Source organism: Zootermopsis nevadensis, unplaced genomic scaffold (assembly GCF_977971745.1).
Source record: "Zootermopsis nevadensis isolate Lab colony 2312 unplaced genomic scaffold, Znev_1.0 Znev_ptg000029l, whole genome shotgun sequence".
NCBI lineage: Eukaryota > Metazoa > Arthropoda > Insecta > Blattodea > Termopsidae > Zootermopsis > Zootermopsis nevadensis.
Genome location: NW_028259161.1, coordinates 12,486,610 through 12,507,670, shown reverse-complemented (window position 1 = coordinate 12,507,670; position 21,061 = coordinate 12,486,610). Strand labels below are relative to the sequence as shown.

Genomic DNA, 21,061 nt, shown 5'->3' with positions numbered 1-21,061 from the left:
CAAAAACATTATGCGTCTTTCGGTATTAATTTATCTCTAAACCCAGCATTTTAAATTCTCAGAAACGATCATTGCGGGAAAATTGTGGGCCGGGACTAAGAGTTTTGAACGATCGATGCGATAAAACGATAGTTCGAGGAACGATAGAAGCGGGAAAATGTAACATTATTTTATATGGGATGTATTCGGGACCGAACAAAACGGACGATGCATCCGGGAAAACGATAGTTCCGGGAACGATGGATAGAGGTTTCACTGTATACAGACACATGATAACACATTCTTACACAGCTGCATAGCTGTTGGCTTACTCTGTATAATTTGCAGCAGACATTTTAAAGTACACACTATGGCTATGTAATGAAAGAAACTACCCACTGGTTGGTATCTTGCACTATAATCAGGCAGTAACACAGCAACAAACAGGAATGTACTGTTCTGTACATATATATAAAGCTGTCTCACTGTACACCATGTAGGCATCTTACATTTGGAGTCACGCTATTAATTCCATGTACAATACAGTGGAACTCTTAAATTTCCTTTTTCTTCCCCTTTTACATTTATTAAAATTTGTTAATTCCATCTAGAACATCATCAACTGACAATTACACTGACTATTTTGCGCACTAAAATACTTCAAACACTCACTGACTATGCTCCTGATATAAATCCTCAGGCACTGTGTACTCATACAAGTTGAACACAGGATGAGAGCGAGGAAGAATGCGACTGCATTTCCTCCATAATGTAGCTTCATCCGCAGTTGGCTCTGGGCGAGGGAAGCGCTGATTTATATAGAATGTCCGTGGCACAACCAACCGAATATTATGCAGTTCCTGCCCCACCAAAGCCCACACTTTAAATACACCTGGCTTATTTGTTTCTGAAAGCTGAATAAAAATTAAACACATTAGTAGAGATGATATTATTTTAATAAATGCTGATACAAATACAAATGTTACAAAATAAAATTTCATTACATTCCTATACAAAATATCAGTGTTTACTGTTACCTGTATTATTTGCCACGGTGTGTTCAACAGTGTTTGTTGTGCCTGACGCAAGAATCCTCCAAGTGTGCCAGGAGCTGGATTTCTTCCCATATCTCGAAAACCTCCTGCCTGTCCTCGTCTTTCAAATGAGTCTCCAACTCGGACACGTTTCCCAAAACTGTTTTGTTCTGACCTTTGTTTAGCTTGAAGAGACCATTTCTTTTTATGATACTGTAGCCAAGCCAAACGAGATTCCTGCAATTACAAATTAATTGGGAGTTCTAAGTAATCACCAACAGCACTGGAAGATACAAAAACCATCATACTTGAGCATCAGATGCTATACCCAAAAGACAATGCAATGAATTTAGTCACTAACAAAATAACATCTAGCTGTTGTGAAGCCTTTAGGCCAATATAATACATTCACTGATGCAAAGATCAAAATTATATGTCATCTGTGCCTACCTGTCTTTAGCAAATTTACTCAATTTTTAGCTAAGTGTTAAATAAATAAATAACAACAGCAAGCAAGTAGACATCTGAACATTACCAGTTGCAAAATCAAACTCTTTCAAACCTTGGTGTTGCCAAGTGGAGGAGGAGGACCTAGCACATCCCTCCAGCTCTGTGTCAGTGTGGTGGACTGTGTGGGGAAGTTGGTGGTACCTGAAGGCACACGTTTCCTCTTAGTAACATTGACCAAAGGTCGTCTCCCTGTACCTCCATGTTCCTGGGATCTTCCAACAATATCCTCAATGTCAATTGGTCCTGCTTGGGGCTCTGACTGCGTTGCAAATAAATCTGCTTCAGGCTGAAAATTGTCATGGATGTAATTCTCATTTTAATAAAATCCAATCACCTTAATAATAGTGAGTGTTAAAGAAATTTTCTTACTGTGTACAAAGTCTTAGTTGAACATTCAACTTACATACATCTGTGCATAAAAACAAAGCTATTACCTGCTTCAATATTTCAGTAAATTGGTCATTCAAACCAATTTATATGTATAATTCATTTTCTGATTACTTACAGTGGCAAGGCATAGTGCTTACATTCCATGGGATGTTCTCTAACAAATTTATTACATTTTACTTAATGTATTCTACTCAGTTCATTGTTTGATACATTCTCAATAAGATAAATGAAAAGCACTGCAGTGTTTGACTGTTTTTCTCCTTTAATTAATTACAGACACAGTGCTGTCAACATAATTTAGGCCTGCCAACTTGTATGTTTCCGAGCAAATTTTACAACTGGACCTTGTAACCCTGGCTACATCTTCCTTTGGATCGCAAGGAAAGTTTAATACAAAAAAAATACCAAACATAAATGCATGATTTATTTAATGATGCTGCAAGTAGATCAGGCTACACACTGTCTAATGATAGGATGATCAATGAATTGGAAAGGATGAGGAAATAGTCAAAGTCTTATTTAAGGTACTATAATAGCATTTGCCTGGATGGACTGAGAAAAATCATAAAAACCTCACATAGAATATGTGATCTTCAGCAAAAATTTGAACCTGGGATCCCCTAAGTACAAGATGCAGTATGAATTACATAATGAATCTATATGGAACTCTTTGTACAAAATTTGAACAGTATTAACAACACATACGAAAGTTTGTCATGCTACATGTATATTTTAATTTATTTCTGTTAAAATTATAGTCTTGTAATAAGAAGTCCTCAATCTTCCTACAGTTCTGTTAAAAGGTTTAATTTTTTGATGTGAGGGCTATGCAAAATTACATTATCCAATGTCTATGCCCTTTACAGGTCTGGAAAAAATGTTGAAAGAAGTAACTAAGTTTGAAAGGCACTTCAAATTGAATCACAAATTTTTCATAATATTTAAACTTTAGCTAGATAATTATTACAAGGCATGCAAGACCACGAAAGATTCTTTCTAAAGAGCCAAGCTAAAAGACAAATTTTTAGGATCAAAGGTAAATCCACACTGTTTTAAATTCTGCATTATAGCGTGAACCCAACATACTTACAATTCCTGCAGTTATGCTAAACTTACATCAATCTGTAGCTCTGAGTTTTTAGGTTTCACAGTAAACATTTCATTGATCCTCCTTTGTTTCAATGTGTCATTCTTCTCTAGCATTTTCTTATGAAGCCAATCTGGATGTCTCACCCTTGGAACAGGATTTGCGAGCTGTAAGAAATACAAATGTTTAACAAATGGGTAAGTATAGTAAACTGGAAAGGAAAACAACCTATAGAAAGCTTTTAAGGTCTGTGAGACATATAAATGCCAAAATTATAATGTTAGAAAAAGGTCTGAGATAGTGGCCCTTACAAGGACCCACACGGTCTGACTACATGCTTACTGTCTCCTGTCCAATAAGCAAATTGATTCACCTTTTATCCATAGCCATAAAAGAACTTTAACAGCTCTGATGATGTGAAACATATTTAGAAGCATAAAATTTAGGTTTACAGTTAAGCACAGGCCTCCATTTGTATGCCAAGCCAAAATGCTTTGTTTTGACTAGAATGCTATATGATTGCCTAAAAGATAACTTTCAGAACAACAGACTCGGAGTAGAAAGAAGACAATAAAATTTTCTTTGCTCATGACCATCACTTACATATTAATAAAACAATGATTGAAATAGGCACACAAATAAACCAGGAGCATAAGCAAAGCCTTACCTCTGAAGAAATGTCATTAAATTTTGAGTAACAGCAATGGCCATGTGAGCAAGAATGAGTTAACTAAGATGCTATGGACTTACTGATGCCGAAGTCAAAGGGTTAATGTATGAATGTCCTTGATACTAACCCCTTGCATGGCAGCTGGGATGGTGATAATTTTCTGTATGGTGCCACCAAGCCTCTCAATATAGTAGTCCCAGTCCAGCACTTGGCGAATATCAACAACAGTAAGAGACGAGTCTTTCAGCCACTTGCGTAGATAATGCCGTTTTACGCTAGGTTCTGACTGGAAAATGGCTAGTGGAATGGCTCTATCATAATAAAAATAAAAAGAATAAGATTTATTACACAAACGTAACACTGAACATCTGAAAACAGATGGAGCCTTCAGCAAAAATAATACATGAAAGACTTGCATATAAAGTAATACAATATTTTTTCATTCTTATTTCCATAAATGCTTTATTGTAAAATTCAATTAATGAGAGTTTCAGTTTTCTACGTAAAACTGATTACGCTTATTGCATATTTATGACTGATATGAAAGAAAAGTTTCCTATATGTCTAATGACTCAAAATGTTTCTGAATACTAACATGTCACACAAAGTAATAAGCACTGTATCCAGTTGGTCTCAAACCCAAAAATGTTAACCACAATCTCCAAGTTTCTACTGGGAAAAGAAGGCAAAGAGGAATAGATGGAAGTAAGAAAGAGAGAGAGAGAAAAGGAGAGGAATTTTAAAATGTGTACCGTTCAGTGACAGGTGCTCCTTCTGGTTTTTTTGATATGATAAATCTGCAAGCGAGACCTGCATCTTTTACCATCTGATCTCCCAAGAACTCTGCTAAACGCTTAGCAGTAGATATTGAAGTTGATTTCTGACCACCATAATCTTCAAGCTTGCGAGACATGGAGCGATTTTCTGATATCAACTCAAACAGCTCCGAATCAGGCATATTGCAAGCCTATAAATAATACAGCAAAATGTATTTTATTAATAAAGTGAGAAGATAAAAAGATTGTCATTTTATCTGGATATCTACATTTTTTATTAAAAATTATGCATACTGTTAATTCAGATAAACCCGAATATCATTAGCAAGTTTCACTAGGAAAACAGCACTATGGTATCAGGAAGACCAGTCCTTTCATCATGTATCAGATTACATATCACAAAATAAAATCACACATTCTTTCTATCCCTTATGGTCAATTACTGTCCTTTATAAATATCAACACAAAGTCACCACATTCTTCTTTGCATATTGCATATTATGAGCCCACAATTAATTCCAGGACTTAATTTTATTATGCACCTTGCACGTGTATTGAAAGAATTTTGGCACCTTTATTTTGCAACATCATTTTCCTCTAATTCTACTGACTTTTCCAACACTGTACAAGCTTCATACCAAGCTGCTGACAAGTGAGCAATAAATGATGGACATTCTGTTATATACGATTATCATGTTTCAATTTCTTGAATCCCATCAACTGATTCACTGAGATGGAAATTACTAAGTGCCAAGTTTAGACAATAAGGAGTGTACGGAGGCATTCTCACTGTCACCTCAGCTAAATTGTTTCAGCCAATGTGGCTGTGCACTGTCCTCCTGAAAAATAAAACCTTTTTACAGTAAACATTGCTTCCTCTTCCAAATGGATGTTCATGCATGTTCCTTCAAGAGAAAGGAGTAATAGCTGGTATTCGTGATCCAGAAGGCAGGAAAGTGACATGAATAACTCTGAAAGAGTCCCAGAAGTCAATTGCCATGACTGTGCCTACAAAACACTACTCTTTTAACTCCTTTGATGTAGAAAAATTTGTTTATTGACCAGCCCTATATGTATTCATTCAATGCACATCATGCAAAGAATGCATAATAACTAACATGCCAGACATAACACATTTATGTCATACCAAAACAAAAGACAGACAAATTTTGAGCTACTAACCTTACTATACAGAACATCAAGCCAATAATCAGCCACTTTTGCAACTGATTCGTAACATTTCTCCAATGTATCACCCTTCAGGAATGCTTCGAATACTGAAGACTGGAAGATCTTGATTAACTGCAACTCTCCTCTGCGTTTAACTTCAAAACTGCAACAAGAATCCCCAAGCATAAAACCAAGAACAGCTGATAGAATTTTAAAAACCTTATACAAATATGCTTAAATGGCCCCATCCAACCTACTCTACAGTGAATACCGGGTCATGCCTCAGAGCAAAGACGTCACAACATAAGGCTGACCACTCAGAGTCCCCAGGTAAAGAATGCCCAGGACTCTCAAACATCATCTTTATCTTTATTTTACATTGGCAGATTCTTGTCTTCACTTTCACCTCTGAGACAACAGCAAGCCAGAAAGCTCTGCAAGAATAATTACTTTTCTCTATTCTCATCTGCCAAAGGAAAATCTTTTTGTACACCACAAAGTGCATAAATGAAAAATCCCTGTCTGTCTGACGTTTAAGAATGATCCACTACTAATATGTAACACAAAGTTGAGCCTATATATTCAAGGTAGTTAGGAATGTAACATGAATGCATCTTTTTCCAATAATGATATTATAATGAGACTACCTTTGATTATCATAAATAAATCAGTTGGCTATTTGGCAAGCACTACATCGTTTTGAAAATGAACAATATTTTTTTTAAACCAGATATCTGTAATAACACCAGCATCCAGCTACTGCATTTATTCTTCAAAGCAAAATAATTGCAATCCAACATATAGTAATGACATTTGTGTTCTGAAAATCACACATCAGGACAAAGTGAAAAATCTGATGGATGCCAATTGTACTTCCAGACACAATACAAAATTTAAAACATTCTTCACACATATACGTAATATTATTCAATACATTCTGCAAATATACATCAAATCTGGAATCACAAAAACATTGATCATTTATATGAAGACAGATACTACCGACCCTTTTAATTCTGCTAGTGTCCCATCATGATTGAACACAGCATAACGTTTCTTGAGTCTCTTGCCTTCTTCTTTGGAAGCTGGCAACACCATTGCCAGATATGGACCATCAACCTCAAAGAAAATTGAGTTCTCACTGCGCTGCGTGTATGTCAATGTCTGTGGCTCTACCAGCTCATGGTACTGATCATTAGTAAAATGATCCTGAAAAAGAGTAAGACAGGGACAAATTAATGGATATGGTAGAGAAAATATGTCCAATGAAAAAGTTTTTATTAAAATATAAAAATAAGCATACAAATTGTTTACACTATAAATGACACTAGTGCCAGACGCATTTCAACCTCAAGAGGTCATCATCAATGGCAAAAAGAGGAATTCATATAATCTCAAAAATAATATGGTTTTAAACAGAATATGAAGGTGAGTTCTTTACAAAACCATAAAATATTTTTATTAAAAGGTGTACCATGTGAGATATGTGAACACTGTGGAGTTTCAGCATTTAAAGCTGAAAAAGAATGAAATGTTCATAACAGCTGATCATTTCTTTCACTTCTTTATAACTAAATCTCTAAAATGAGGTGAAGAAAAGGAGAGAGAATTTTCAGGAGAAAGTGAGCAGGGGCAAAGCCCTTTATAGTAAAATATTAATTATGGTACCATAAGGGTTTCTGTTAGAGAGAAGTGAGACAGATTAATGGAGGACAAATGATGCTATATGGACAAAGTCGCAAAGTCTGAGTGTGTGTTCTGCATAGCTGGAGACATCAAGACTGCATTAGTTCTAAAATGAGACAATATAGATCTTTTAAAAATTATAATTCAAAACAAAGAGTAACTGTGCAGCTTTGTAAAAACACATTACCAAAGCAAGGAAGATAAAACTGTCAAGAGAGAGGGGGAGAGAGAGAAGAGACAGAGAAATACTCTAAATACCTACCTTCACCATACAGTTGAGTACGGCATTGGTGTACGAGATCTCCACCTTGGGTTTTTTGGGATGTGTGCTTTTAATAACATAATTTTCAGGGAATGACTCTGGCAGCACACACCAGATCCCATCTGTGTCTAGTTCTAAAGGTCTACCAACTTGTTCAATAATTTCACGAGCCTTAGTGATGATAGCAGCACCAGTATAGCAAACTATCCCTGCCATCTCCATACTATGCCAGCGAGCACTGCACATATAAATAAAAATTATTATAATGGATTTCACCATCACACTGTAATGATTTTAAATTGCTCTTTAACTTGCAAATTACGTTCTTCAAGAAACTTAAAATTAAAATATGATTTGTATTAGTAAGCTGTAGCTCAATGAAAGATAGCACAGTTGACACACAGACACATTTGTGATACACATCTTTTCCTCAACCAGCAGTTTTACTGTTCTAGAAAGTGGGACATAGACCAGTTAATCACATCAAAACAGTCTATCTACACTTAATTTGTTACGTAATGAAATGCATATTACAAAATTACCTTGGTGGCCACATTTCAAACAAGTCAATATCCAAATTTTGGGAATCTGAGGCAGAGTACTTACAACAAGAAAAATACTGAATATTAAAGGAAGCATGTGCTCTTTAGCAAATAACTTTATAAACTTTTTCTGTAAATGCTGTTGCTATAGTTGAAAACAAAATATTTACTTGTACTAATAACTATGTGAATTTGTATGAGCTATTGAAATTCTCTTGTAATTTTAATTTTTATTTGCAACCATTGCAATTTGATTAGTGAGAACTGAATTACATACAAATGTTCCAAGTAAATTCCATTGGTTTTCTCACCCCTTTCTCATGACATATCCATAAAAAGAATTGAGGATGCACTTGTGAGCCAGTTGTAAGGAATCATATAAAACTTCTCTGTTCTTTGCAGATTTGATTTCACCAGCATCTCCTTTTGCCACAGCCTGTGTCACTTGCTTCTTTGCCACCTGGAAAAATAAGTACAAAATTTGAGTTAAAACATAATTTATGTTAAATAATGTACAGTAACTTCAACTTATTTTACACAAACACATTTCAAGAACACTTAGTTTTCCATTAACAAACAATAAAGCTATCAAATAAAGCCCATTCCTTAACACTTCCACAAATACAATAACTAAAAAAATATAAATCACTGAAATTGCAAATTATTCACCAACTTCTCGCTACTTTGAATTTTCAAGATCAAAAGAAAAACATCAATTACCACCTTCTATCCCCTTAACTTTGCAAAACAATAAATATGGCCTTAAGGATCAGACTTTAGCATCTCTGTTAATATTTTGTGCCTTAACTCTATTTACTTAGTTCCAAAAATGTTGAAGGCACTTTTGCGATCCCTTCTGACAGCCCACTTCTTGTCAAAGCCAACTAATAGACTTATAAGGCAATTGTTCAAGGTGAGCTCTGATTTCATCCAACTTTTATTCCATTACTTGACGCTGACATTTTGGCTTCCTGTTTAGTAACATGCTACGTGTTCTAGACTACGGATAAGATTATGAAAAATTTTTCAGTTGGGAACATTTATCCTGTGAAACATGAAACGTTCTTCTAGTCCCTCTGTCGCTTCCTAGCGGAGTTACAGTCTATATAAAATTCTCATGAAAACACTTGATGCTCTGATGATAATTTACCTATGTCTTCCATATATATAAAAAAGGAATCTTGAACAACAATAAGTCATATGTGAATGCCCCAGGTAACAAAACCAGTGCTGCTTCACAGCAACTCATAGCAGTGATAGCAAATAGCATAAAAGGCAGTGCCCCAGTGTAGCCACCAAATAAGTTGTAGCAAGTGTGAAAAAAGAACTCATACCTTAGATAAACCTTTGTATTCATAGCGCCGATCCCTGAAAGCCCTGACAGTGTCAACATAGAAACTGTTCTCTTTCTGGCATATGGTTGTGTATCGTTCTTCAGTCCGTGTCACATGAACTTTCTTGTATGCTTTCCGACAGTAGTCAGATAAACGTTTCTTCTCATAAGCTGCTTGATCTTCCAGACTCATCTCATGGAATGCTCTGCTGGGTCCACCAGGAAACAAGGGTGGGAACTTCTCAGTTTCCAATTGCTGCTGGATGCGCTGGAACTCATTGCGGCTAGCAGGCACTATAAGAATAAAAGTATGGATACAAACACACACTGATAAGTATGCATGTATATGTATGTGAAAATGAAAGTGATGTTCACTAATATGTTATGGATAGAAAGCACATACACTTAGATCTACTTAGTTTTAATACATATGTTACATGTTGATTCTATGGAAGAATTAATCTAAAGTTGTATACCACTTGGATATTCCTTAAAAATGAATCATCAATACTTGCAAGTCATGGCAGCAATATTACTACAGAAAAAGTATGTGAAATCTTACAAATATGAAACTGTGTTAACAAAGATAATGATTAAAATTAAATAAACTATACACTGTGAGATTTCAGGTTCTACAGTGGCAAGTATGAAGATGACTGACTTCTGGGCTGTCATACTATGTATTACTACAAAAGTTTATCAATGTTTCAGTGGTACTTACTGTGCCCTTCACCAAGGCAATGATGGTTGCCGGTGAGTGAGAAAGAAAAGGGAAAGTGAGAAATAAAGGGGGGGGACAACAATGTAAATACAGCAAAACTTCAATGAGTGAACTCACTGTATTCTCCTCTCCACATCCAAGACATACTGCGTTGGCATGCAGCACCAATCTTGTTGAAGTCGCATGCAGCACAAGTTGTCTCATCTACCATTGCAGACGGCTGCAAGCGGTTTGTTAGGATAATGTTTGGATACATAGCACCTGAAACAATAATTCTATCCATTCTTTCTGCCCTCCTTATTCCTCAAAATACTGATTGATTAAATTTATTCCTGGACTACTTAATCATGCTTATTATAAAGTGTCTAACATACGTAACACATCTGATTTTTATTACATGGTATGTACATTTTCCCACATTACCAGTTAAATAAATGAGAAGTTGAAGATTGGTCTTGGATCAGAACTGCATTTAATGATAAATAAAAACTGTCTCAAGAAAAACAGTTTGAGTCCTCACAACCCTTTTCTATTAAAATTATTTTACCAAATATTTTGTTTTCATGTCTGGTACTCCTGCACTAAAGACTGACTGTCTCTTACCAACATCTAAATGGTATATGACAGGCTTCTCACTGCGCTGGGGGTTGTCACGAAGTAATGTAAGTTTGTGCTTTATGTCAGCCACAATCTCGTTAAAGTTGGTTACCATACTCAATGGGATATTTTCTTCCTGCTCAATAGCATGTGTCATTGCATACTCCACCCCAGATATCAGTTTGTCAAATGCTTCAGGAACCTATAAAGTTAAAAATTAATATAAGAAAGTGATCAATAATTTGCCAACAAATATAAAATGTAGATTCCAACACACAGCACAACCAGCATCAAGCATGTAAATAAAATAAAATGTAAGGTTTTGTATTTTAAATTACTGTAACACTCTTCATGTTAATTTCATGTTAGTTTTAATTATCATACAAATCAATCAGGTTAATGTAACAAAAGAACACTGTATTTTGGCTGTAATGGTGCTACATGTTATAGAAAGTGCTCCTCCTTGTAAGTAAAGACAGGCAATGCAACCACTTACATGTCATGTTGCTTAGTTTGTGCATGTTCCGTGATTCTTTTGTGGCAATGATGGTTAAGAACTCATTAAAACACATTGTATTGTACTAATGCTAATACTCAACATGTATACACAATTGATGTTATTTACTTTAAGACTTCTGTTTTTAAAGTGTTCACAATTGTTACACCTAATAAACAAACGTTTACTGGACCATGACTTGATCATTGCATATTATGTGAAAGCGAGAGAGTCCCAATAATAGCTTCCTTCATTCTTATACATGCTGTGAATTCAAAACCATCTCTTGCCAGGAATGGCAAAGACACAAACAAATAAATGTGTCAATACTCTACTTCTGAGGTAAATATATAATGGAGGAAATTACTAGGTCCAAAATTTAACAGAAAAGCATTTTGTGAACATCAAATTGGCAATTAAGAATAGATGGGAGAAACAAGTCACATCTGTGCCAGAGAATTGGACCTGCAATTTTCATCTGGATGAGTAATAACATAAATTATCCTTATAATTTTCCACAGTAAAATGGGATACTCTCATACCTTAATAAGTACAAAAATTTGCTTTTGTCATTTTTATATTTACCAGCCTGAAGCGACATGGAATATCTGACCGAAATACTCCAGATTCCAAAGCCTCAACATGGCCCCCAACATATGTCTCCTGGTCCAGAACATGTCCATCACTTGTCATCTTGTTAAGTTCTGACTCGTGCTTATTGGGGAAGATGATACGCGCATGGAAAGCTTCCACCATGAGCAAAGCTTCACAAAGGGTTCCTGAACCCTTTCTTAGGACCTAAAGTAAAGTAGTAAAATTGTAAATCATGGAAGAAAAAAATCATATTACAATAACGTAAATTACAAGTAAACAGACTTGAAATTCTAACATCAAGTACCCCCACCTCAGTCAACTGTGATGATTATCTTTAAACATTTGACTTCAGAACCAGAGATTTATGCACATGTTCTAACCATATCATTAAAACTGTATACACAAGCCAAGATGTTAACAAAGATGACTGTCTTCTGGAACGTTGTGCTATGTATTCTGGTGGATATTAGTTAATGTTTCAGAGAAGTATATTGCATCCATCATCAGAGCGATGAGTAACGTGCATGGAAAGTTGGGTTAGTGCAGCAGAAGGTTGGCCAAGGCACAACCCCAGCCAAACCAATGGGAAGGCAGACTGAAATATGGGATTCTGTCTTGTCCAACCTGCTCCTACATCTAATCCAGCTTATCCACATGTGGCATCACCCTGATGATGAAGGTAGAAGGCTCCTTTGAAACATAAATCATTATCTACTATACTACATGGTGGAACAGCCCAGACAGCCATCTTCATCCTCATTACCATGAGATCCTGAAATCTCTGCAAGACATTAATATATTATTACAATGTTACAATATATAAATTCAAGAATAAAAAATAAGCAAACAATTTCTTGCATACCTCATAACAGAGAATACCATTTTAACTTCACCACAAAATTTTATTATCTGTTTTATTTCACAATGACAAACAATTGTGTTAAATGTTCAATCAAGACAGATACATAGCAAAATTATCATTATAGAATAAGTTTTTGAGTTTTCATGTGAGACCTGCAGAATTTGAATATTGTAACTAATAAATGGTCAGTAAGACAGAAAATCAAAACAAATCAAAACCAAAAATGACTTCAAACACCAGTACTGATACAAGCATAAACATACCTCATCTGGTTCCATTGGGATGATGGTACACAGAGCAAAGATAAACGGATGGACATACTTCATATAAAGATAATAGGTGGCAACAGCATCTGACACCGAGTAGTTTGATAGCACCTGTGGCTGCTCAGATGCCAATCGACACATGTCTTCTGGATCAAGTTCCACTGGGTTATAACATAACTTAGCTTTTGCCACAGCTTTCAAGTTTTGTGAGCCCACAGGAAGATATGAATCTCGCTTCACCCAACTGCAATGTAAATACAGGTTAGGTATTCAGTATAAAAAAAAATCTGAGGTAGAAACATAAATCCATATATAACACCCTCATTTGAGAGTGAAGGTAAATATTAGAAACTGAATTTGAAACCTCAAGTTTCAGGACACATTAATAGTTCTTTTGAAATGTACCTTGTTTGCAGTGATTTCTTCTGGGTTTAGGACATTACATAATTAGAACATATGTAATATGTGAGTGGATGAAAATTGTTTTTACACAATTATGTATGGAAAATGACAAAGATAATGTTTCACAGACCATAACTTTTCTTCATGTTTTACATAAATTTGATGCCCTATATCCAGACTGGCTCTGAGGCCCAACCAGCATTCTACCTAATGGATACTGGGGTCCTTTCCTGGGGGTAAAGCACGGCTGGGGTGTGACACTAACCACTCACCCCCACATTGTGCTGAGGTTAAGAATAAGTAGGAGCTATACCTCCTCCTCCTCCTCCAAGCGCCTTCGTGGCATATAATAGGACAGCTTTACTTTTTTACATATAACATTTTATGATAATATATACTGCATTCATCTTAACACGTGTGTGTGTGAAGGTGTAAGTCAGGGTAGCTGTCAGTATAGTAACTAAGGTATGGGCTGTGTGACACACTTCAGTATTTTAATGTCAAATGAATGAAGACAAACTTACCACAAACAGTCCATGTGCATGGCTGACCTGCAAGAATATACCCCATCTTTATTCTTTGAAAACCCAATCTGTTGCTTCATGTCCAGTGCATACTGCGCTGCTCGTGCCTCAATGAAAGGCCAATCAAAGAAGTCACCATTGTAAGTAACGAAGATATGGGGTTTAACATCAAGAATATGCTCAAAAAACCTCTGTAGTAAGCTCTTTTCATCAGGTTCATTGAATATTGTAAATACACCCTCAAATTCAGGTTTAGGGGTGTACTCAAAATCCTCAATTTCAGCAGAGATGATTTCACGATTTGTTATCAAGAAACCCTGGAACAAATTAACTGATAAGATGGGTAGCAGTACATGCCTATCTATTAAGGCTTCTATTGCTAAGACTTAACTAACAATACTAATATATTTAGAATGATTAATTTTTAATTCTTCACACATTTTGACCCTGCATTAGACCATCATCAGCTGATTACACCTACAACAGGATCTCCATTCTGAAATACAACAAAATTGTTATACCTTAGGTTATTCTTGCACCAAGATCCCAAGTCAAGGTTGCCTTGGGCCATTATTGCACTAATATGACCCCAATCCAATGTTGCACAACAGGCTTCCAACAGTGACCTACACTAATGTGATCTGAGATAGCACTGGTGCACAAGAATGGGAACCCTTGAATTCCTATGTTCTGAGACATTCGGCTCTAACAATGGGACTAGAGGTCCCATTGTCGACAACAGCTATGAACAGGACCACAAGGTGTTCTTTGCTTACATTAAAACAAAAAGAATATCTAAAACCCAGTATCTGAAGTGTTACTCTAATATTTTCATATGTCTGCCTCAGCTTCAAACTTACATAAAAAATACAAAGGAATATTCAGTATTATTAATACCTCAAATATAAACACAGTATTCTAACACTTAATAGCTATAACTCTGTAATTCTAATGATATTTATTACAGGCTGTTGCAGTAAAGTGGTGTTGTTGATGCTTTATGCACACAATTTTTGATATCCTCATCAAAATGTCTCCCTTTCCAGTGCATGACAATATTATCTTACATTCCCCAAAGTTGTATTGAATTCCTTTATACAAAATTTGAGGTCCTCATGGCAAAGATATTGATGTTGGTCTTCTAGGTTGTAATGCTGTGTGGACTTGTAAGTAGATACCAACAATTCAAAAGAACACGCTGCCTCCATTTTCAGGGCTGAAGTTCACAGAGTGTTACAACCCAGACATCTAACATTGACAAATTCCTATATAGTTTTAAATAACAAAATAAAACAAACTCAGAAAGTGTATTCCATACCAGAATACACATAATATCCTTCTGTGTTCTTTGCAATATGCATTTAGAGGTATTAAATCCGCCTAGTTTGATAGTTCCCTCTTTGGCCACCAGATTGCAGCACCTCAATGTCTACATCATGACTTTCCTTATGTTATTTTGTTATCACCACTCACAAGATTTTCAAAATACATTTTTGAGGTCGTGCAGAATAGAAAAACCTCCGCGTCAAATTTCGTCCAAACCTGTCCAGTGGTTCTTGAGACGAATCAACTGGACAGACAGATGGACGAACAGACATGATCAGACTATGATGCGTTCTCACTACACTTTGTGCAAGGAACGCATGATAGCATTAAACAGGTACAACTAAAGTTATTTTTCAGAGATGGACATACAGCATTTATTTCAGTTGTATTAACAATAGCATTTTACACCAATTCAATAATGTTAAACAAATTTAACATGTTTAATCAATTGCTGCAACTTACCTGACCATCAATCATGTAGGAGATCATCATGATCTGATCTGTATTAGCATCTGGAAATTTTAGAGGCAATTTAGTTGTTTCTATGTCAAATGCCAGGACAATAGGATCAGGACGTTCTATTAGATCATCTCTCTTTGTTATGAGAGGCACCTCATTCCCTCTGCTCCGAACAGAATACCATGTTCCACAGAACACCTTCATATCAATGGCCACTCGTACATGATAAGGCACATCATATTCTCTGTAAGAAATTGGGGGGATGGTACACTATATATTAACAGTTTTCTTTATTCAATAAAATTTACTAAACATTTCTCCATTACTTGTTCTATTATTATTTAGTGTTCTGTCTGATGACAGGTCCATATGAACCGGATCCCTCCATCCCCTTCAGATTGTCAGGGACCTGTTCATATACATTCTTGGCAGATGATCCAGAAGTGGTTTGCATTTATAAGGTATTCAAATACAAACTCAGTGACACACTTCATGAAAAATACATATATCCTACATATATCAGTTCAAAAGATATAGAAGCATGCATACATACAGACAGAATGAGTCAGGAGAAAGTGACCCAACATCAGGAGGTTGTTGAACAAGTGATCTTCAGGAAAAATGAGTTTCAAATAAAACAACTTTGTTTTTGTGCACTTTTCAGAGACATCAGTGAGAAACCAAATGGTTTCCTTAAACTTCCACTTCAGGGTCAAACTGAACAGCAAGACAACATTGTTCAGATAATAAACATAGTCTGAATTTGAGCACCCAATGTATTTCTTGAATATATTTTCCATTCAAAATCACTTTATTAAAAACTTCCTGAAATTTGGCACGTCCTCCCAAGACACCTGTACATGTATCTCTGTGTGTGTGTGTGTGTGTGTTTGTGAGCGCGTGCACATTAGTTCTTAATTATTTATTCTGGGTTAATGGCTCAGATTATGGAAAATTAATTGGAAATGATATGAGAGGAAATGACTGTAACTTTTTTATTCAAGATTTTATGTTGTGAGTTTTTACTCCTAACACTGATCATCATTTTCTTTAGATTAGGTTGTCAGGTTAGGAAATATGCCAACAGTAGAAAATATTTTTATAAAAAGCAGATATGTACAATTAACATACAATAATCTTTCTGATAGTACCTTATATCAATTACGTTCTCCATCTGGTCAGCCATCTTCCTGGTACTACCAGTATCTCCCTTTGTAACAAGAGCTGCTGTAAGCATTTCTGTGTAGAAGTTATTATGTTTATGTCGTTCACGATTCTTTTTCACTGCAGACATCACCTCTCGACGTACTTTTAATAGATCCGTTATTGTAATAAATGACAGCTTCAAGTACTGTTGTTTTATACCAATCAGGTGATTAGGCTGTAAATATTCAATCCAGTAAACATTTCTGATCTGTGATGGTCTTCACTGCTGTGAAAATGTCAGATCTGATATATTTATAATTTAATTCCATACTAAAAGTATGTAAAACAAATGTCTAACACTCTTACTTGTTCATTTCTTCAAAATGTTTTAAAATAATGGAACTGTATAATATTGCTTTTGTGGCATGAAGTAATTTTAATTTTCAAAGTATTAAATTAATTATGAATAAATTATACCCTATCTGTTCACATAATTTCTTGATTCCTTCCCAATTTTTTAAATCCAGAAAGCAGAAGATAAATTTCAAAATGTCTTAAAGGACACACACACGGAAATGTGCATGTGCACATACATACACCTGTTGTAAAAACATTAATTTTTCTCAGAAAAATGTGCTGAAAGATAAAAGTGATAACAAATGTACTTCTAAAACAGATAAATAGTTGCACAAGAGTAACTTACCAAATCCAAATCTTCCTTAGTCACCATCTCCACCTTTGCCAGTGAGCCACTAAATTTCTTTGTGAGGAATGCTGACACTTCCTGAATGCTTTCTTTCTTAGTAAGAATGTAAAAATATGGCCTATATGGGTATGACACTTTGAATCTGCTGCCATCCTCCTGGATAAAGTAGTATTCCACAGCACTGACAAGTCTTTTATCTTCATCCAATACTTCCGTCTACAAAATAATAATTTTATATTTGAACAGCCATGTACTTGACAAGAATGGAAGGTATGTACTTCATTCTGGAATACACATATTTTTAGACTGAATTCTTCATTGACCTAGATGTTCAATTACGGCAAATAAAAATCCATTGCTGCAAACATGTTTCTTTTGTTAGAACAGCCTGGAAAAATTGTGCAAAACTACTCAAACTCTCAAGTAATTCCTATGGCTGAAAGTTAGGGAAAATTATATATTTCTTGTACTTCGCATACTAAAAATTACAATTTCTGTTGAAATTTTTTTAATTCAAATGTAATTACACATCCCATACATTTGACATTTCAAGTTTTCATAGCAGTTTTATGCTATGTGGATCCTGTTTCTGAGTGATGGCTTATGTAGATGTTGGGTGTACCACTGACATTTTAGAGATTCTTACTGTTCCCATCCTGAAAATCAAATGACTATGGCTCCTGCCAATACTTACAGTACATGTCAAATGGTCAGTGGGAAGTGTTTCATTTCATAAAGAATGGTAGCCAACAGAAACTGAGAGAGAGATACAGATTTTGTAGGTTGTATAAAGCTGAGGTGTTCTGTTTCTTCAGCATATGGATAATGGTATTTCAACATAGGCTACTTGCTAAAGTGGCCTGTCATTAAACTAGAAGATTCTTCTGCTTCTCGGCAAAAATCATAGTCGCACGGTAACTACTTATTAAAGAAGCTGCAAAATATATTCATAATACATACAGTATGCATGTTAATAAGAAATCCTGTCCGTTCAAGATGATCTGCAACCCGCTCAAATCCATATTTTGAATCAATGGCATCACTCTCAAGCGATTCTCGAAGTCGAAGTTCTGACGCGTCTTCCCTGTAATACAATTTCTGAGTTTGTTCACTTCATACTTGGGCATAAAATTTCAAACTTTCAGTAATCCAAAAATCAGGGCATACAGCAGCTTCATTCTCTACTCATTAGTTCTTGGTTACAGTGAGTGTCTTTACAAAAACATGACCATGTATTCCTGTCACAAAGTTGGAAACATTAGTTACTGTTCCTAATAAACTATACTGACTTACCCAACTTCCTTGCCTGTCAATGAAACTGGGTTTTATTTATGAGTATTAGTCTCAAAATAATACATTTAAAATTAGCCGCTAGCATATCTATTCTCACCTAAGCTTGGTAACCTGTAACAGAATTTGGGTTTCACCTACCTTACACGACTAATAAAAAAATAATTATACTTGGCCAAAGGAACTAGACAGTACCCCTACTCCAATCTCTTAATTCAGCCTCTACATCACTTCTATTTTCCTTTTTATTACACTATAAAAATATAGCCTCACCTAGATCCTGTAAACCCTTTCGAAGCCTCTTTCTTCGCTGGCCGAAAATTACCACTGTTACGCAGAACCATTATATAATATATCTATCACATGAAACGAAAATGTTCTACTTTAGTGCTGTAACCTTGTAAATACATCGCACACTAGCCCGCGAAACCGACAAAAATATTAGCCAATAATTTAATTTCATTCGTACCACGTGATATTCACAGCATATGATTCGTATTGACTTTATTTGTTAGTATTATCTGTGATTGTAGCCACTACTTCCAACAAGAACATACCTCACAAGTAAGACATGTTCCAAAGTAATATATTACTCTGATACTTCTTTTATTAGAACCGATTAAATGAAAATAAAATGATGTGTTTCATTTCCATACTATTTACAAATTTCACTCAGATCCTCCGAATTACAATGATTTCCTACTCTGTACATTGTACGCATTTTTTATCACCGAGTACTGAAATCCTTCCTAGAGAAATTTCGGTTTGAGGCGGACATGTATTGTTCCACGTTGACGTTTGAGAAAAGGTATATGCTTCGTGTTTGAAGTGTTTTATATCGTGGTAGAAGTATCAACAAAGTTTCTGTTTTGCTGTAAAGAGATAAAGAAACAACATGGTTTCCGTATTGAACACTGTAGATACAGGACACGAAGACATGATACATGATGCTGAAATGGATTATTACGGCCTTCGCTTGGCAACATGTTCGTCAGATCACTCGGTGAAAATTTATGACATTAAAAATGGCACACAAACATTGACAGCAGACCTGAAAGGACATTATGGACCAGTTTGGCAAGTAGCTTGGGCGCATCCAAAATACGGAAATTTGTTGGCTTCATGCTCTTATGATCGAAGAGTCATCGTCTGGAAAGAAGTGGGCGAGTGGGTAAAATTGTATGAATACAGCAGTCACGATTCCTCGGTAAATTCTGTAGCATGGGCTCCACATGAATTTGGACTTATGCTGGCATGTGGAAGTTCTGATGGTTCGTTGTCTATTCTCACCAGTAATCCTGACACTGGAAATTGGGAAGCAAAGAAAATTCCAAATGCCCACACAATCGGATGTAATGCAGTTAGCTGGTGCCCTGCCACAGCACCTAATCCAGCTTTTGATGCTTCTGCTGCAAGTAGATCACCTGTTTTAGTAAAGAGGCTTGTAACAGGTGGATGTGATAATTTGGTAAAGATATGGAAGGAGGAAGGAGATCGTTGGATTGAAGAAGCCAAACTAGAAGTTCATTCAGATTGGGTACGTGATGTGGCCTGGGCTCCATCTATTGGTCTACCACGTAGCATCATTGCCAGCTGTTCTCAGGACAGACGTGTTATCATATGGTCAAGTGATGATAATATCACCTGGACACCAGCAGTCTTACATACATTTGATGATGTAGTTTGGAATGTGAGTTGGTCCCATACTGGGAACATCTTGGCAGTTTCAGGTGGTGATAATAAAGTGAGTCTTTGGCGAGAGAACAATGAAAGCCAGTGGATGTGTATCAGTGAAGTCAGCAAAGGCCAGGGACAAATGGCTGGTAATGAGCAAAGAGCACTCTGAGAGGTTTGATGTTTGTGAAATCCTACACACAAGTATGGTCAGTTTATTTGAAATAATTCTCTCATATGTACTGGAAGTTAAGGTTAGGTATGAAGTCATGTTGTTAAATGTGTGTTTATTGAATTGAATTAAAGTATTAAATCAGGCTTTTTCTTTAAATATTTCTTTCTGTATAAATCATATGACATTAGTCATGTTATGCCTTCTGTAATGCTGTACATGATGTCTCAATTAGTTTAGTATATGACATATATTCTGTATAGGATGAAGTTATATATATTAAATAATCATTACGCATAAGAAGAACATAAATTGAGATAAAATAGACTATATAAAGAAGGGATGGTGCATGAATGTCCAAGAAATTTACGTTCATACATATACACA

The 21,061-nt window shown here is 35.6% G+C and overlaps 2 protein-coding genes across 2 annotated transcripts in view; one reads left to right on the top strand and one right to left on the bottom strand.

Annotated features, from left to right (window-relative positions):
* The window catches only part of PolE1 (DNA polymerase epsilon catalytic subunit 1), a 34,638-nt gene extending 15,382 nt beyond the window's left edge, over nucleotides 1-19,256 (bottom strand). Inside the window, exons 1-21 of the mRNA XM_022067430.2 lie at nucleotides 19,102-19,256; nucleotides 18,499-18,622; nucleotides 17,536-17,754; nucleotides 16,838-17,067; nucleotides 15,690-15,930; nucleotides 13,902-14,218; nucleotides 12,973-13,219; nucleotides 11,839-12,051; nucleotides 10,764-10,959; nucleotides 10,278-10,421; nucleotides 9,441-9,733; nucleotides 8,418-8,566; nucleotides 7,565-7,802; nucleotides 6,623-6,825; nucleotides 5,629-5,779; nucleotides 4,423-4,637; nucleotides 3,798-3,981; nucleotides 3,030-3,167; nucleotides 1,576-1,809; nucleotides 1,017-1,250; nucleotides 652-893 (exon numbers count right to left, since the gene is read on the bottom strand). Coding sequence (XP_021923122.2) covers nucleotides 652-893; nucleotides 1,017-1,250; nucleotides 1,576-1,809; nucleotides 3,030-3,167; nucleotides 3,798-3,981; nucleotides 4,423-4,637; nucleotides 5,629-5,779; nucleotides 6,623-6,825; nucleotides 7,565-7,802; nucleotides 8,418-8,566; nucleotides 9,441-9,733; nucleotides 10,278-10,421; nucleotides 10,764-10,959; nucleotides 11,839-12,051; nucleotides 12,973-13,219; nucleotides 13,902-14,218; nucleotides 15,690-15,930; nucleotides 16,838-17,067; nucleotides 17,536-17,754; nucleotides 18,499-18,622; nucleotides 19,102-19,172 — 4,283 coding nt within the window. The 5' untranslated portion in view covers nucleotides 19,173-19,256. The remainder of the gene's footprint in view (nucleotides 1-651; nucleotides 894-1,016; nucleotides 1,251-1,575; nucleotides 1,810-3,029; nucleotides 3,168-3,797; nucleotides 3,982-4,422; nucleotides 4,638-5,628; nucleotides 5,780-6,622; nucleotides 6,826-7,564; nucleotides 7,803-8,417; nucleotides 8,567-9,440; nucleotides 9,734-10,277; nucleotides 10,422-10,763; nucleotides 10,960-11,838; nucleotides 12,052-12,972; nucleotides 13,220-13,901; nucleotides 14,219-15,689; nucleotides 15,931-16,837; nucleotides 17,068-17,535; nucleotides 17,755-18,498; nucleotides 18,623-19,101) is intronic.
* Nucleotides 19,257-19,583: 327 nt separating this feature from the next.
* On the top strand, nucleotides 19,584-20,819 carry Sec13 (nuclear pore and COPII coat complex component secretory 13). Its single transcript, XM_022067417.2, has one exon. The coding sequence runs from the start codon at nucleotides 19,724-19,726 to the stop codon at nucleotides 20,672-20,674; it is 951 nt and encodes a 316-aa protein (XP_021923109.1). The 5' UTR covers nucleotides 19,584-19,723; the 3' UTR covers nucleotides 20,675-20,819.
* The last annotated feature ends 242 nt before the right edge of the window (nucleotides 20,820-21,061 follow it).

Coding starts and splice junctions, on each gene's coding strand:
- Sec13 (XM_022067417.2), top strand. CDS start 19,724: ATGGTTTCCGTATTGAACACTGTAGATACAGGACACGAAGACATGATA.